Consider the following 17878-nt stretch of genomic DNA (forward strand, 5'->3'; position numbering starts at 1 on the left):
CTTTGCAAAACCCCGGCTCCCACCCCCCGCTGTGCCCCACGCCGGGGATCGCTGTTCCTCATACTGCGAGCTTGCTGTCCCCCCGCCTGAGGCTTGCTGTCCCTGTGCCGGGGGGTCGCTGTGCCCCATGCCGGTGGGGCCGTTGTCCCTATGCCGGGAGCTGGCCGTGCCCCACACCTGCGGGGACGCCGTCCCCAGCCGCCAACTGGCAGCCCCAAGGGGGCGGGTCCCTGCGGCTCTCCATGGCAGCGCGCTGGCCAATAGCGTGGCCGGAAGCTGTTGACGGGGCGGAGCGTCGCCATGGCAGCGCGCGAAGCCGGTGGAGCAGCTACTTAACGGCAGCGCCGGGGCTGCGGCAAATCACGGCGGCTCTGCTCGGCTCGGGGGGCCAGCGCTGACCCCAGTGGGCACAGCATCGATCCCCCCTCACCTCCACAGCCCCCCTCCGGGCTGTTTTGAGAGCTTTTGCTGTGTTGTGGTTTTTTCCTCCCTCTTTTTAGTTTTATTTTTTTCCTCCACCATCTTTTTCCAGAAGCTTCCTGCTCTCTCGTGAACTTTGGGAGTTGGGGGACATCGCCGGGACGGGGTAAGGGATGGCAGCGGAGGGGGGAAGGCGGTGAGGTGATGGGGAGGGCGGTGGAACAGCCCCCAGTCTTGCTCAGCACTGCCGAGAGCTCGGCAGGGGGGCTGGGACTCGGCTGGCTGTCAGGGGCGGCAGGATCGCAAGGCTGTGTGTGTGAGGGGAGGGATGAGGATGTTAATGTCATTTAATTTTAATTAGTATTTGAGTTCCTCTCCTGCCCCCGCCCCTCCCCCCGTCCCCTGCAACGAACGTTGCTGGGCTCTCCCTCACTGCGGGCACAGGGTTTGGTGACACGGGGACCAAGCATCTCTCCAAGCTGTCGTTGTCCTGAGCCTTATTTTGAGGGGATAACAACACGTTTTGCGCGATCGGGGTAGCTGGTGTCCGTGTTTACATCACTCCCAAACCGTGCCCCTCCGGGTTGTTGAGCGCGGGGACGTTCAAACGGCAGAGCCCCCGGTGCAACCGGTGCGGGACTCCCGGCGCCGGCTCTCCGCTCGCCAAACCCGCGGGATTAGAGACCAGCAGCGAACCCAGACGCCGCATCCCCATCCCGAGAATAACCCAGACGAGAATCTGCCGGCTGGCTGAGTGAGGGTGGGCTGGGGGTGGGTCCCGTTCCCCAACCCCGGGCTGCTTTGGGGCACCGGCTGATGGGCGGAGCAGAAACAGCCTGAAACGGACAGATACTGGTACCGGAGGGAGGACTTTTAAGATATTTTATTCTGTTAGCAGCTGGGGGGAGAAATGCCCTGGCAGGATTTCGGTAGTTTGAGGGGTTTGGTGGTGGTGGATTTTTGTTTGCTTGCTTGTTCGGGTTTTTTCAATTCCTTCTTCAGCCAAGGGCTCACTAGGCAGCGCCGCCCACGGCTTCCCTCCCCACCCTGCTCCCCCTAGGGTTTGGGTGCTTGAGGGAATGTCTCTGAGGTTTAAGGCTGCTAAAGGACCGGGATTTGGTGCCACCAAAGTTTGGTGCCACCAGGGCACAGTGGTCTGAGGGAATGCCCCCGAGGTTCAGGGCTGCTACAGAATCCTGGGGAAGATGTGGTGGTCCTGGTGTGCAGCACCCTTGGGATGTATCTCACCCAGCAGCACCAGGAGCACTCAGGCTCAGCCCTGCCCAGGTGCTGGATGGAGAGCAGCTGCACCTCCCGGAGCCTCAACCCTCTCCCTGTTGTCCGTGCAGGATCTGCCCCGTCCTTTCCCTCCACAAAGCATGGCTGAAGAGTGGCATGCGTGGGCAGAGAAGCAGCGAAAGCTGAAGGACATGCTGGACATCGATGACACCCTGCCCAGCCTCACGTGGCTGCAGGACTTCTCCATTAAAAGCACTGTCATAGGCGAAGCCTCCTGCTACCCCAGCGGCCCGGACCCTCAGGACAAGCTCACCAGCTTTGCTGCCCCATGCTCGCCCCTGGCCGCTGACCCAGCATGCATGGGCATTCCCCACACCCCCTGCAAGCCCATCTCCTCCTCCACCTCAAGGACAATACACCACACCATGGCCATGCACCCTCACCTGGCAGAGGACATTGACTACAAGACCAACCCGCACGTCAAGCCGCCCTACTCCTACGCCAACCTCATCTGCATGGCCATGGAAGCCAGCAACAAGCCCAAAATCACCCTCTCGGCCATCTACAAGTGGATTACTGACAACTTCTGCTACTTCCGGCATGCTGATCCCACCTGGCAGGTAGGAAAGCTGCAGACCTCTTGCCTTGCCCCCTCCCAGTGCATGGCAAGGTCCTGGGGATGCTGGAGCAGGAGAGAACTTGGGTGTGTGGAAATACCAGGGCCAGGAGGGCAGCAGAGGGAAGGAGCCTTCACAGGGGAGAGCCCAGGGTCATCCTGGGAGCAGGGAGGTACCTGTTGGGCTGCTGGTCCCTGCAGCTCCTCTTGGCTCCGGGGTGAAGACATCTCTGTCCTCAGCTGCACCTTTCTGGAGCTCTTGTGGGGTCCTGAGTCCCTTAGAGCTGCAAACACATGAAATCACCAGGCTGATTATCTCTGAGTGCTGAGGACCAGGCACAGGAGTGGGATGGAGAGGACCCCCAGGGAGATGCCACTTGTTGCTGTGATGAGCTGGTGAGGCCTCAGGGGGAAGGCCAAATAGGGCTACTGTCCCCAGCTAGCATGAGCATGCCCCCAGGTTCACCAGCTTTGGGGACAGCCTGAGGCACAGAGGCTTTTCCCAGCCACCTTGGCTCACTGCCCTCCTCCATCACGCCAGGGGACCTCTGGCACGTGAGGCTTTCAAGGATGGGGCAGGGCAGGAGGCACCTGGGTGGCTCAGGTTATTCCCAGCCCAAACCCACCCTGTGCCAGAGATCCCAGTGGCAATCCCAGGAAGGGTTGGGCAAAACCCACCTCAAACCCCCCTGCCCAGACACTGCCCAGCGTCTCTCCAGGCAGGTGGGTCTCCAGCGGCCATCACAGGGTTTCTTTCCAGGGCCACCTGCCTTCCCCCAGCCTCCCCTGTGCTGGGAGAACCTATGGGAGCAGTCTGGGAGGAGGAGCTGCGTGCCAGCTCGTGGCTTGCCTTTCTGCTGCAAACTCACGGCTGGATAATCACGGGTTTAATTAAAATGTGTTTATTAAAAAAAAAAAAGAGAGAGAGAGAAAGAAAGAAAGAAGGTTTCCAAGCCCTCTCTGTGGAGATGCAGGGGGTTCACGGGGCTGCTGCGGGCAGGAATGATAAATATGTTAACTGCCGGCTAATAACGCAGGGCAGCCAGGCTGCGTGAGGGCTGGGGAGACGGGGAGCAGGGAATTCAGCTGGTGAGTCCCTGACCCTTGTAAAACGTTAAACTGTAAATCTGGAGCTGCCACGGCCTGGAATGTTTGCAGGGAGAGCTGTGTTCCTGCTGCTCCTTTGCTTGTCCTTTGGGTTTTTCCCCTCTTTTTTTTTTTTTGCTTTCTCTCTTTATTCTCCCCTCCCCTTCTCCCTCCTTTTCCCTTCCCCTTCTCCCTCCTTTTCCCTTCCCCTTCTCCCTCCTTTTCCCTTCCCCTTCTCCCTCCTTTTCCCTTCCCCTTCTCCCTCCTTTTCCCTTCCCCTTCTCCCTCCTTTTCCCTTCCCCTTCTCCCTCCTTTTCCCTTCCCCTTCTCCCTCCTTTTCCCTTCCCCTTCTCCCTCCTTTTCCCTTCCCCTTCTCCCTCCTTTTCCCTATCCTGTGCTCTCATCCCCTGTCCTGATTCCCGTATGTGAAGACAGCCTGGAAAGGTCATGCCACCCGTACTCCAGGGGGGAGATGGATATATTCCTGTGGGAGCTGAGTGCTTTGGAGAGGAGCCAACACACCCAAGGAGCTTCAGCCCAGCGAGGGTTTTGTTGTGTGTGTGTGTGTGTGTGCATGTGTGTGTGTGTTTTTCAACAGCTCCAAGCATTCAAGCCTTGTTTTTCCCTTTTCTGCACCACGGATTATGGATGAATAAGCATAAAGATATCCAGGCAACATTAAAAAAAGCCAACCCTCTACCATATCCAATCTCTTCATACAGCCTTGGCTTTGTGGAGTCCAACGCTGGGTTATTTACCCAATAACTGAGTTTCCTTTCTGATTATTCACATCACTCCAGGCACATTCAGGGTTTCAGAAACAGCTTGATGGCAGCAGAAACTCCTCTTGTTCTTCCCCCCCCCCCCCCCCCTTTTTTTTTCCTCTTTCCTTTCCCCTCAGCTTGCTTCTGCAGTGGGCTGATGAAGATGCAGCAATTCCACACCGAGCTTCCCCAGGCCAGGAGGCACCTCTGGGGACACACAGGGCTGTGTTGGAACAGCCCTTGTGTGTCTCTCTGGTTTTGCCTGTCCGGTTTGTGTCAGCCCAGCCAAGGTGCCTACTTATTGGCCAAATATTTTCCCCTCAACATTAAGCAATAGGCTCAGAAGGAGGTGCAAGGAGGGCCCTGAGGATGCCCTCCCTCATGGTGCTGCCATGTGTTGCCACTTGTAACAGGGTCATGGTAACCTCAATGTAGAGACCCTTCTCTTCCTCCCGAGCCATGAAGGAGGACACAATCTTGCCTATTTTAGCTCCATACCTAGAGTGAGCCTGGCTGTTTTTTCCCAGTAGTCTGCATGATATTCATGCAGAAGGACATGGACCTGCTAGAGGAGGACTACAAAAATGATCAGAAGATGGAGCACCTCTGCCATGAGGACAGGCTGTGAGAGTCAGGGGTTGTTCAGCCTGAAGAAGAGAAGGCTCCAAGGAAACCTTATTGCAGCCTCTCAGTACTTAAAGGGGCTGATAAGAAAGATGGGGACACACTTTTAGTAGACTGTAGCAGAGCTTCAGTAGGGCTCTGAGCAACCTGCTCCAGTTGAAGATGTCCCTGCTGACTGCAGGGGATTCAGACTAAACAACCTTTAAAGGTCCCTTTCGATCCATTCTATGATCCAAGACGCCACGGTCCCAATTTACAGCAAAGGAGAGTTGCCCAAAAGCTTTCCACGGGCTGGCAAGTTGTAGCTTGAACCCCTTGGCTCCTGCCACCTCTGGCTGGATTAGACAGGAGCCAAGAACACTCTGCTGGTGGCTTGGGGCAGAGGAGTTTCTGCTGGGCACGTAGCCCAGGGTGTCTTGACATTACCGTTTCAGCTTTCTTTTTCCCAAAGGTCCTGGCTGAAAACGTGCTTTGCCTCCAGCTGCCTCACACAGGTAGGTGCTGTGGCAGCAGACAAGCATTCAGCCTTGGGTTTTGTGTTTTTTTTTTTCCCCTCCTCTTTTCTCTTTCTGGGTCTAGAACTCCATCCGGCACAACCTCTCCTTGAACAAGTGCTTCATCAAGGTGCCTCGGGAGAAGAGCGAGCCGGGCAAAGGAGGGTTTTGGAAGCTCGACCCCCAGTACGCCGAGCGGCTCAAGAACGGCGCCTTCAAGAAGCGGAGGGCGTCCCCAGTGCAGATCCACCCAGCCTTCACCAAGAGAGACCAGCAAGAGGCACCCTGCCTTGCCAGCTTAGCCACTTCCACTTGCACCACCTCCACCAGCATCCTCAACATCAACAAGGAGTCGCAGCGGCTGCTGAAGGAGTTTGAAGAAGTCACCGGCAGCCAGAAATGGAACACGGTGGAAGGCAGAGCAGGGCAGGAGGGCAAAGCAGGGCAGAAGCGCAAGCAGCCCTTGCCCAAGAGAACAGCCAAGGTGCCTCGTTTCTCCAGCTGTGCCTTGCTGACCCAGGAAGAGCAGACTGAGCTGGGCTCCCTGAAAGGTGACTTTGACTGGGAAGCCATCTTCGACACCAACCTGAACGGTGACTTCTCCACTTTCGGGGACCTGGAGCTTGTGCCTCCAATCAGCACCACAGCACAAGACCTGGACTTGGCAGCACAGAGGCACAACATTGACCCTCCCCAGCAGCTGGAGCAGGAGCAGGTCCTCACTGAAGCCAACCAGGACAACCTGGACTTTGAGGAAACCTTGATGGCCACCTCTTTCCTGCAGCACCCCTGGGAGGAAGAGACAAACGATTACCTCTCCAACTGCATCAACATCGAGCAGCTGTTCGAGTTCAGCGACCCCTCTTTGCCAGTGGATGCCAGCAACTGGAGTGACCTGACAGCCCTCTTGTAAGAGGCCAGGCACTCATCAGACTTTAGCAGGATGCTTCCCTCCTGCTGCTGGGACTTACAAGGGACAAGATTTTTCTAAGGACAGAGACACCCACAGTGACTTTTAACCAGCTTCAACTGTAAACTATTCACAGAAACATTGGGGATGGGGGAGGAAGGAAAAAAAAACCAAACCACCACCAAGGGAACTGCTTGATACATCTTTAAAGGAGAAGTCTCTAGACCACAAGCTTAACTCAAGAGAAGAAATATACTACTACTTATTTTTTTACTTTTCAAAGGAGAAATGTGAACTATTTGGGGGTGGGGGGTTGGGGTTGTTTATTTTCCATGGCAAAGGGCATGGCATATGTTCCTTCCTGGTAGTTTAGGACTTGATAGGCTAAGTGCAATTTCCTCACTCCTCCATCTTTCTGTTTCTCTCTCTCTCTCTCTCTTTCCTTTCTCTGCCTAGGGTAGTTGGTAGGTCTAGTGTGATAATTAGCTAGCAAGTAAATAGAAGTCCCTTCTGGCTTCTCTGAGTTCACCCTCCCTCCTGATTTGTGCCTAGGGAAGAAGGAAAGGTTTATAAATTCAGTCAGTGTGCCTCTTTTAGATGGTTTTTAGGTGATCTGCTCCACGTTATCTGTTCCCAGTTTGCCTCTTTAGATGTTGGGGTTTTTTTTTCCCCACATAATCTGTTAGATGTTATCCAAAGTTTGCCTCTTTTAGATGGTTTTTATCTCATTGGTTAAACGTTATCTACGAAAATCTGCCTCTTTTAGACGGTTGTTATCTCATCTGTTCAATGTTATCTGTTCCAAGTTTGCCTCTTGTAGATGGTTTTAACCTCCTCTGTTCAATGCTAGCTCTTAAAATTGGCCTCTTCAGGTGTTTTCACCTCGTTTGTTAAGCTCCATCTATTAAAATTGGCCTCTTGTAGGTGTTTTTTATATCCTCTGTTCAATGTTATATATGCAAAATTTGCCTCTTTTAGGTGGTTTTATACAATCTGTTAAATGTTATATATTCACAAAGTTGGCCTCTTTAGATGTTTTTATATAATCTATTAAATATTATATATTTTAAAGCCCTTCTGTCTTCAGCCCTGGCATTTTTTTTTCCCATCCTGAGGGGAGAGGGGAAATGCCAGCTGGGAGTTGCACTGGGTTTGGGTGATGGGCTTGCTTTTGGGGTGGTTTACAGGGATGGCTCCTGTGAGAAGCTGCTAGAAGCTTCCCCAGCTCCAAGGCCAAGATGATTAGTGCCACAGCTCTGCAGCAACCTATTTGAGAAGGGGAAAAAAAACCAGAAACTTCTGGAAAATCAGCAGTGGAGAGGGGAGGGGGATGTGAGAGAAACACCTCTGAGGTGTGCAGTCACCGGAGAGGGGAGGGAAGGAGGTGTGCCAGGGCAGAAATTACCCTGCAGCCCCTGGTGAAGACCATGGTGAGGCAAGCTGTGCCCTTGAAGCCCATGAAGGTTGGAAGGTTGGTAACCTCCTGCAGCCCATGGAGGTTAATAGTGGGGCAGATGTCCCACCCACAGCACATGGAGGTTAGCTGTGGAGCAGGTATCTCCCTTGCAGCCCAAGGAGCTTACCTGTGGAGTCAATATCTCCTTGCAGCCCACGGAGGTTACTGGTGGAGCTGATATCCCCTCGCAGCCCGTGGAGGATGCCACACTGGAGCAGGTGGCTGTGCCCAAAGGAGACTGTGACTCTGAGAGCAGCCCATGCTGGAGCAGTCTGCTCCTGAAGGACTACACCCCATGGAGGGGACTCATGCTGGAGCAGTTCATGAAGAGCTCATGAGAAGGACTCGTGCTGAAGTTTGTGGAGCACTGTCTCCCATGGAAGGGACCCCATGCTGGAGCAGAGAGAGTGAGAGGTTAGGTGGAGGCCAGAAAAGAAGGAGCAGCAGTGATGAATTGACTGCAACCACCATTCCCTGTTCCCCTGACGAGCTGGGGGCCAGGAGGTGGAGAAATCAGGAGCAGAGCTGAGCCCAGGAAGAAGGCAGGGATGGGGAGAAGATGTTTTCAAGATCCAGCTTTAGTTCTCATTACCCTACCCTGCTTTTATTGTTAACAAAATAAATTGACTTTTCTTCCTCCCAGGGCAAGTCTGTTCTTCCCATGACCATAACTGGTGAGTGTTCTCTCCTTGTCCTTGTCTCAACCCATGAGCTTTTGGTTCTCTTTGCTCCTCCCTATCCCACCGGTGGGCAGGAGACAGCAAATGGCTGTGTGGGGTTTAGTTGCTGCTAGGCTTAACCCAGGACAGAGCTGGTTTAAATTTTCACTGCTCAAAGGCTTGTGTTGGCTGCTCTGTAAACCAAGACCAAGCAAGGGAGGACTCCTGCAGGAATCCTGTTAAGCATCCAGGCATTTGCCCCAGCAGGAGAGGAGCTGTGGGAAGTGGGGTGCTCCCAGAACTGTCTTGGGGGTTGTTCTCTTGTATTTTCCTGGTTCAGGGCCCCTCTACTGATGTTGAAGAACTTCAGAGCTACATCTGCAGTTTAAACTTTTTCATGTAAAATTATCCATAAATTGAAAAGGAGGGAAGGAGGGAAAGAAGAAAGAGAGGGAGAAAGAAGGAGAAGGAGGAAGGAAAAGAAGGAGGGGAAAGGAGGAGAGAAAAGAAGGAAAGGAAGGAGAAAAGCCCTTCTTCTGCTTCCCCCAGCCCCACCTGGCTCTGCCTGACCCTCTTCCCTGGGGGCAGGGGACATGCCACCAGCCCAGCCCTGGCTGTACACCCAGCCCTGGTACATGGGTGCTATCAATCACCTCGTTCCATGCTGGCACAGCAATTCCCTATGGGGAAACTGAGGCACAAACCACTACCTGTTATGGCAATGGTTCCACACAGCCTGTGACACACAAGGGTGGCTATGCCTCAAGTCCTGGGAGCTGCTCCCAACCTCTGGATCATCCTTCCCTGCCCACCTGAGGAGTTCCTGGAAGCAGCATAGTGTGAGTGCCTGGGACTACCTCCCTGCTTGCGCCACGTCCCCACCTGGCCCTGGAGATGCCCTGAGAAACACAAGTGGCTTGGGAGCTCTCCTGGGTACAGGGTGGCAAGAGGAGCTGCGCAGGAGCTGCAGGGGTAGCTGAGCCCTCGCGAGGCCAATTACGCTGAGGAGCAGTTGGGCTCTGCCGAGGCAGGCAAGGGAAGAACAGCAGCACACACTCAGCTGCCAACCAGCCCACAGCAGCCAGGGAGGGGGCCAGTGGGGATGGGGGTCACAGGTTTGGCCTGAGCCAGGCTGTGGGTACCTCCCTGTGCCCACAGCTTGGTCTGGCCCCTGCTTGGTGGCTGTCCAGCATCCCTTGTCACATCTGAGCATCTCCGGGGACAGAGATCCCCCTCCAGACTCTCCTTGCTGATTTGGAAGGATCCACTCCAAGATGTCTCTTACACAACAGACAGCTCCTCTCATCTTTGCAGCACTCAAGGAGCACCCCTATCACCTCTCCAGTGATCTGTTGGATCCCATTGGCAGCAAGCATTGCCTGTTTGCCTGGTCACAGCTGCTTCCAATCCAGCCAATCTCAACCCAAAATAAGGGCTGGGCTCACTACAGAATCTGGCCTTGGCTCCTGTGTGCTTTTAGGAGAGCAGGATGTATCCCTTGGGATGAGGTAATGCTATCCCTGTAGGGGAACAGCTTTGATATGTCTGGAGGGGAGGGAATTTTGGGGGCAGAACCGGGCTCTCCTTTCAATTTGGGGGCACTGGGGACAATGAACCCCAAAAGGCAACAAGGGATTCCTTGTCCTGTCTTCTCCTCTCAGCTCCCCATTGGTAGCACTGGGGGAGCTGCTTTCTGCTTCCCCCTAGGAGTGGTGGCACTGGAAAGGCTGGAAAGAGATGGCAGCCCCCTTGTCCCTCGGTCCACTTACTGATTTTGGTTTGCCAGGCACAGTTTCTGCTTTTGAACCCCGGGGAAAAAGAGGAGCCCCCAGCAGCTCCACCCTGCCAGGGGAGTGAAAAAAAAAAACCAACCTTGCCAGGAAAAAAATATTCCAGCCTGCTGGAGCCAGTCAAGGGCTTTAAAGTGAGAAAGGCTGAATATAAAGGAGGCAGCAGGCGAGGCCTGAAACAACCTTGTTTTGTTCAGCTTCTGAAAGCAACAAAACCAACTTGGACGTGATTCTCTTTTTTCTTTTTTTCCTTTCAATGAGATGGTTTGGGGCGGGGGGAGAGTTGTTTTCTAAGCAGCCAGGAGGTGCACCAGTGGGGGTGCTGTGGGGTGGAGCATTGGTTCCTGCAGGCGTGGAGGCAGGACGCCACGCCGCCGCCGCTGCCCGCACAAAGCCTGTGTGTGCCCGGGGTGAAGTGTGGTGCCAGGAGGGAGGTCAGGACCCGGCACTGCTTGGCCTGCCCGGGCTTGCCGGTGGCAGTGGGGTGGCAGCTTGTGGCTAGGGCTGGTCCAGCTCTGCAGGCTGCCCCGGCTCGCCCAGCACAGGGGTGGTGATGGGTTGTGGACCTCTGAGCTGCTGGCATCTCAGCTGCTTTATCATTGCACAGTGAAACGAGGACCTGGCAGCGCTGGTTTGGACTTGATGGTCTTACAGGTCTTTGACTTGATGGCCTGAAAGGTCTTTTCCTACCAGAATGATTTTATGATTGTAATGAAGATCCAGACCGCTGCCGCTGGTTGTGTTCTGGGGCACTGCACCACCAGCACCCACATAAAGAGGGCCTGGGAAGCACCCAGCTCCACAAGCTCCCTCTCAGCCCGATCCGGGTCCTCTCCCAGCCGGTTATTAAGCACATGGCAATTATTCCTTCATTATCTATTTCTGCTATTCTCCCTCCAGCCATCCCCTTCATCCATCAATCCCTCTCTGATGGGCAAACATTGACACCTCAAACCAATCTCCCGTTCACAGAGGGGGAGAAAAATATACACATAAGCCCTTTTTTCCCTCTCCTTTTCTTGCCGTGCCTTTCTTTTCTCCTGCATTGAGTGCGGGGCTGGCACGAAGCCATTCTGGCAACAGCCGGCTTTCACTTGCTAATCATCCTAAATATTGAAAATCAACGCCTAGAATAAACAGCTCAAAGATTGGGGCCATCTCTGCTCTGTATGGAAATGCTAATCTCACCGCCTTTTGTTTTCCCGGTGTGGATTTGGTGCTGTGCAGTTTGGAGGAGGTCACAGCTCCCTGGGCTCTCCCTCCACCCCCAGATTTCTCTCTTTTTAAATTCGTTTCTTCTTCTTCTTCTTCTTCTTCCCCACTCCCCTCATCGTGCAAAATCCATCCCGTTTGAACATCCCAGGCTGGGATGGCTGGAGCGGTGAGGGGGGGGAAAGGGGGAGACACGATGGAGGAGGGTAGGGAATGGACTTGCCTTGCATAGCAATGAACAAACCTCCGAAGTTCCAGGTTCCCAAATGTGCTTCCAGGAGTTCACATGGATGAGAACTCTCATGGGAACTGCACTCGGGCAGGGATTTCCATCCTTGGTACTGCAGGTCCCTTGGCAGGGAAGGACAGGGATGGGGTTGGCAGCCTAGCCCTACAACGAGGGGCAGAGCTTGGGGACAGCTCGGGCACTCCCTGCCCCTGCAACATTGATGTTTAGCAGCTTTATGTTTGAGAGGATGGAGGTGCCACAGCAAAGCCTGAGCAGGCCCCAGAGCTGGACCCCCATGTCTGTGCCTGGAGGGATCAGGATGGGTGCAAACACCTTTCTGTGGGGTCACAGGGGCTCTGGAAAAAGTGGGTTTGAGGACAGAGAGGGCAAAGCCCCTTTTTGTCTTTTCCAGCAGTGACTGCTAGCAGAGTCCATTGGGACCTTGGATGGCTTACAGCATCCTTATGTGCAAGGCAGTGGTTTGATACAGACCAGAACTTGATTATCTGACCCAAAGTAGCCTGTGGAGAAAGCAGTACCACCTTAGGGACAGCTCCCATTCTCTGGACAATCCCCTGTGCCCCAACCCATGGTCCTGCTCCCAAGCTCATGCTGCTGCAGCTGCGTTAGGTCCCTCTATGGGGAGCAGGGCTCCGCCGGGGGCTCTATCCGGCCCAAGGCAATGTTGGAGCAGCACCTTGGGAGAGTGCCTGCACCCTCGACAGGTCAGCCGTGTTTTTAGGCCATGTGCAAGCAGCAAAGCTCCCTGCCTTCTTCCGCACCCCGGGCAGCCCCGGGACGGGTCAGTGGGCCGTTGCCAGCGGCCGTTCCCGGCGGCTCGGCCAGCACAATGCACCGGCAGGCCACGGCTTGCCCTGCGGCGGGGGGAGCCACAATGCAACAGCCCCTGCGTAAATGCCATCACAAGGAGACGCTCGGCACGCTGCCCTTCCTCCTCCTCTTCCTCGTCCCCGCCACCCCCACCCCCTTCCCCAGTACATGTCCAGGCGGGGGGAGGGGGGCTGCAGCCCTGCAGGGCTCCTGCTCCTCCAGCCCAGCCATGCCCATGCCATGGGAAGTAGCCCCCCGTGAGCAGAGGGCACACATCCAGCCCCCGCCGTGGAGGGGCTGAGCTGCGGGAGCCGTGCCAGCGCCGCCTCCCTCTTTGGGAAACCACGTCACGGCGAAGGCGAAACTTGGCCAGTTTGCAAACAAGCGCTGGGGCCACGGGGATTTCTTTACAAAGGCTGTTTCTTCAGGTGATTTATTTCCAGGTTTGGAGCGTTAGGGCCACCCCACCTCTGGAGATTCTCTTCTCTTCTCTTCTCTTCTCTTCTCTTCTCTTCTCTTCTCTTCTCTTCTCTTCTCTTCTCTTCTCTTCTCTTCTCTTCTCTTCTCTTCTCTTCTCTTCTCTTCTCTTCTCTTCTCTTCTCTTCTCTTCTCTTCTCTTCTCTTCTCTTCTCTTCTCTTCTCTTCTCTTTTTTCTCTTCTTCTCTCTTCAGTTTTCTGATCCCCACTGCCATGAGGATGGTGAAAAAAAATCTCGCTTTAGAAACCCAAACACCTTCCTTTGGTGGCTGGCTCCCCCCAGAAAAGGGTGCAAGCAGGGGCAGGCTGCAGGCACCCGTGGGGGTGGGCATCACGAGGGTGAGCAGGTGTGAGCAATGGTTCAATTTGGGGCAAGGTGGCCTCAAGTCCTAAATATCTGAAGGGTACAGATGGGGCCAGCCAGGCTGAGGGCTGTTGGAGACATTGGGTGCAGATCCCCTGGGATGCTCGGGGGTGACTGGGCTGGCAGCTGGCACAGGCAGCAGGAGGGCTCGGGGGCATTACGGGAGGTGAGTGTTGACCTAGAAATCACAAAGAATTTGGCCTGGCGTCGCGCTGGTGGGCACTGTGCCAGCCTGGCAGCAGAGGGAAGTGCTCTGTAATGGCACTCCTTTTCCCACTGCCTGCTGGGAGAGGTGACTGCGTCTGCCCTGGCAGCTCTGTGGGCATTTGGGGCTCGCTGGTGTTGAGGGGTGGGATGCTCTTTGCTCCTGGCAGCGGCAGCAGGAGTTTGGATCTGCTCCTTTGGGGAGCGCAAGCTCCCACCTGGCATACTTCCTGATTCCCAGCAGACCTGCAGGAGTACTGCTCCAGCCTGGTGGCTTTTGGTTAGGGGATGCATTAACAGGCAGGAATGTGCAAACACCCAAAGGCTGGAGCTGTACCGTGGCAAGGCAGCTGCAGTGGCTTTGGCAGCTCCAGATCTCAGGAGAGCAGCAGGCATAGGCAGGACCCCTGTGTCCTACTGTGGGCAGAGAGTGATAGTAGAGGAGGGTCCCCTCCAATGAGGGCTGTCGGACCTGCACCTCTCAGCAGCACCCATGGCCTGACTGGGCAGCTCCTTGCTAGCCCTGGGATCACTGAATGTATTCCTGCTGAGGGACTGGGCCAGCTGCAGCCCTGCATGGCCTCCTAGTTCTTGTCACGTCAGGGGCGATGTGCCTGACGCCAACCCACATGGCAAACATCCCCCCTTCCTTCCCCAGCAACGTGGCATGGAGAGAAAATGAGCAGCATCCCCAGCCTGGCCCCCAGCTCATGAAATACGGTGCCCTGTAGTTCCTCTGTACCCAGGACCAGCACTCCTGGTTTGTGAACACACATCCCACCCATCCCAAACCCATATGGGGACCTCCACTCCCACCCTGGGGAGTAGAGAAAGGGCTTGGCCATGTGCTGGGTGCCACTGTGTTGGGACCCAGTATGTGCCAGCTCCTTGGTGGCCCAAGAAGCTTGGCTGGAAGAGGGGGGTCACTGTCCTGTTTCCCCCCACTCCAGCAGAGTGCTAAATAAACAGTGATGAGGGGAACCTCGTTAATCCTGGCCATTCATTTACAAAAAGCCATTTAGAGCTGGCTATGCAGGCAGTTACCAGAGCACAGGAGAGGTTTTCCCAGCAGGACCTTAATTCCTTTTGCAAATAAAGCTAGAGAGCACAGCTTGTGTCTGCCATGGATGAAGGCTTGGGGGAACTTTTGGGGCCAGCCTTCAAGGGGCTGATGGCCATGAACCCCCTTCCTGCAAGGGGCAGGGATCCCTCTTAGGTGATTGCTGGGGTGCTGTTTCAGTGCAGCTGCTGCTGTGATACATGCTTTCCCTGCAGCAGCAAGGCTGGCATGGTCCTCAAGGTCACACAGGCAAGTTGGGGAAGCTGCAGGAACCCAGACAACAACCCTTGTCCCACATGAACTTTGTCTTCCGGGAGCACTGCACATCCCTGTGGCACATTGCAATGCTCTAGACACAGGTCAGGATCAAAGCAAAGCTAGTGGGCCTTGGAGATGTTACCAGGGAGGCAAAGCCCTTTGGTGGATTTGGTTCCTGCCTCACCTCTTCAAGTTCAGGGGCATGGTAACAGCCAGAGCATGTGCCTGGGTACATCCCTTGCCCTGTCTGTGAATGCTCGCTGCCTCTCTCAGGGGACTCTCTCCTTTTAATCTCACCTGGAAGGGAAAGTTGGGAACTTCTCAGCCAGCTCAGAGCTCCTGTTTCTTCTGGCTGAAGATTAATAACCTATTCTGTCCAGCTGACCAGAGGGGAGGCAGAATTGGCTGCCTCTGGGGAGGAGGTGAGGGCAGTGCCACCAGCGATGGTGCTCCCACGCGTTCTCGCAGCCTGGGGCACCAGTGGGTCACACCGTGGGGGCACCCAGCCCACGACAGCCCTTCAGCCCACTCTGAAAGTTTTGTACTTTTATGTTAATCCCAGCTCCTCTGCACTGATCTCTCTCCTCTCCCACATCAAATGCCCCCTTTCAGGGGCTCCTGGCTGCATTACTCTCATTTTGCCCTCACCACTGCACGCTGTGTGCCTTGCAGGCAGCTCCCGTGGCTCAGGGAGCACCACTGCCCTCTGTCCCCTCTGTGCAGGAGGGGGATTGACTCTGCTGGCAGGAGGCAAGGGCAGGCAGAATTCTTTCTTGGTTTTTTTTTGCAATGAAATGACTACTTTTCAAGCAGGAATTGTTCCTGGGGTGAACAGTACCAGGCCACAATGCAGGGGACAGAAAGTTCCTCTTTTCAGAGCTACTATTAATTCAATTCATCCCAATCTTGTCAAGATTACCCCGTTTGTGCCCTGAGCTCTACGACTGTGAAGGGGACAAGAGAAATGTGGGATATCTGGGTGATGGCAGTGACTGTGAGCCAAGCCCTGAGCAAAGCAAAGCCCCTCTCTGCCACGGTTTCCCCACCTGTAAATCAGGTGCAGCATTTTGGGTGACCAACGCCCTGAACACCTTGTCCCCAGAGAGAACTGACTGTCACGTCCCCATGAGCAGGAGCCACTTCCTCATGCCTGTGGCGGTGAAAGCTCCCATTGCTGAACAACAGGGCCATGACATTGTTCCAACTCCACAGCCTCCACACCCCTAAGGCATTGGGCTTCGATCTGACCCCGTTTCTTGGGTTTCAGAGAACTGAACAAGCTTTGCTTGCCCAGTGCTGCCAAAGGGACTCATTAGCTCTCTCCTTAGTGCCCCAAAGCCACAGCTGAGTATTTCTCTGAGGATGCAATCCTCAGTGAAATCACAGCAAACATCCAGTTGGAAGAGACCTCAAAGACCATCCAGTGCAACTCCTAACCCAGATTAGGGTCAATCCTAAACCATGTCCCTAAGTGCTGCTTAAACACCTCCAGGGATGGTGACTCCACCACTGCCCTGGGCAGACCATTCCAATGTTTGAGAATCTTCTCTGTGAAGAAATATTTCCTATCTCCAGCCTGAACCTCCCCTGGTGCAGCTTGAAACCATTTCTTCGAGTCCTGTCGCTGGACACCAAGGAGAAAAGGCTGAGTTGAACCACTTTGGCTGAGTTTTCCACCTTCTGTGCTCGTGCAGATAGTGAGCACAGCCACCACAGTATCACAGTACATTAGAGGTTGGAAGGGATCTCCAGAGATCATCAAGTCCAACACCCCCCTGCCAAAAGCAGGATCACTTAGGGTAATCCACACAGGAATGCATCCAGGTGGGTTTTAAAAGTCTCCAGAGAAGGAGACTTCACAACCTCTCTGGGCAAGCCTGTTCCAGTGCTCCATCAGCCTCCCTGTAAAGATGAGAATCCCTTCTGCTGGGGGCAGAGATGGTCTTTTTTCTCCCAGCTGTGTCTCATGGACGCACAGGGTGACTCGGCATTCCGCCACCGCCACTGCTGAGTCACCACATTCGCTTTGGCGTGGAACGCGATTCCTCCCGGGCCCGCGGGGACCCCGCGGCGGGCGGCGGGCAGGGCGGGAAAGCCGGCGGGAAGGCGGCAGGACCGGGATTGACTGGGAGCTGCTGTTCAGCTGGCCGCACTCGCTGCTGCAGAAACGGCCAGCAACGAGCTGGGGGGGGGGGATGGCGATTTTACAGCCTGGGTGTGCTCTGTGCCCTTTTGCACTGTATCGTAGCACATGCTCAAGCTGCGGCATTTCCACCCCTTCCCCTTTTACAAGGAATAACCCCTGCTGCTTGGACTCTGCGTTTGAGCAGCAGACCAGAGGTGGGTTTTTTTCTGCTGTCTCCCCTTGGACGTGGCATTGCCCCTCACGCTGGCACAGACTCTGGCAGTTTTCACACGATTTATTGGCAGGCTGGCTCTCTCTATGTTTATTCACTCTTTACCATCCCTCCCGGCAGCTGGGACACACTGGGTGCCTCTACCCCAGCTCCCTGTTTGCTCTAAGGGCTCTGAAGAGGTGAGAAAGCCTTTTTTTTACATGGCTTTTCAGGAGATAGACAGCACTGTTCAGGGCAGCACACAGAGTTATTCCCCCAGGCTCAGCGACAGAAGATTTCCTTTTGGCTCCGGCTGCCCTTTGAATGAGGGGCTGAGTGTTAGCAGAAAGAGCACGTATTGCTATAAAAAAATAGAGATGTCTCTGCTGTACAGGGTAAAAAATGTTCCTAATCACACCAGCCCAGTGGGAAAAAGCAGGAGACGCGCTGGGCACTGATCCCAGACAGGAATCTTCTCTCTTACATCCAGAAGACAAGATCCCCTCTAGCAGGTGTCACCATAAAACACAGGCAGGCAATGGCGACGGCCAGGCGATGTCACAGACAGAAAACGCAGAGGTCTGGCATCGCTCCTCGCAGCAGCCAGAGCCTGGGCACAGCTGTTTGCAGCATGATAAGGTGGGTTATGATACACGCTGAAGTTGTTGAACAAAAGAAGCCGTTCGAGCTGTTTCAGCTGCTTTCCAGAGCCCAGGGCGGTTTGACAAGGGGAAGATGGATGGGAACACGCCGGTCCCTCACTGCGGCGGGAGCCTCGCCTCGGAGCCGTGCGGGACGGCTGTACTGAAGCTGGGACTGTCTGTACTGATAAAAGCAGCTCCCTGCTCC

At 54.9% G+C, this 17878-nt stretch overlaps 1 protein-coding gene across 1 annotated transcript; it reads left to right on the forward strand.

Moving 5' to 3' along the window:
• The first annotated feature begins 1779 nt into the window (after positions 1-1779).
• FOXJ1 (forkhead box J1) lies at positions 1780-6233 on the forward strand. Its single transcript, XM_009898042.2, has 2 exons — positions 1780-2279; positions 5329-6233. The coding sequence occupies exons 1-2, from the start codon at positions 1800-1802 to the stop codon at positions 6154-6156; spliced, it is 1308 nt and encodes a 435-aa protein (XP_009896344.1). The 5' UTR covers positions 1780-1799; the 3' UTR covers positions 6157-6233.
• The last annotated feature ends 11645 nt before the right edge of the window (positions 6234-17878 follow it).

The sequence above is a fragment of the Dryobates pubescens genome, chromosome 20 (assembly GCF_014839835.1).
Source record: "Dryobates pubescens isolate bDryPub1 chromosome 20, bDryPub1.pri, whole genome shotgun sequence".
NCBI lineage: Eukaryota > Metazoa > Chordata > Aves > Piciformes > Picidae > Dryobates > Dryobates pubescens.

Coding starts and splice junctions, on each gene's coding strand:
- FOXJ1 (XM_009898042.2), top strand. CDS start 1,800: ATGGCTGAAGAGTGGCATGCGTGGGCAGAGAAGCAGCGAAAGCTGAAG. Junction 2,280..5,328: donor ATGCTGATCCCACCTGGCAG/GTAGGAAAGCTG, acceptor TTCTGGGTCTAG/AACTCCATCCGGCACAACCT.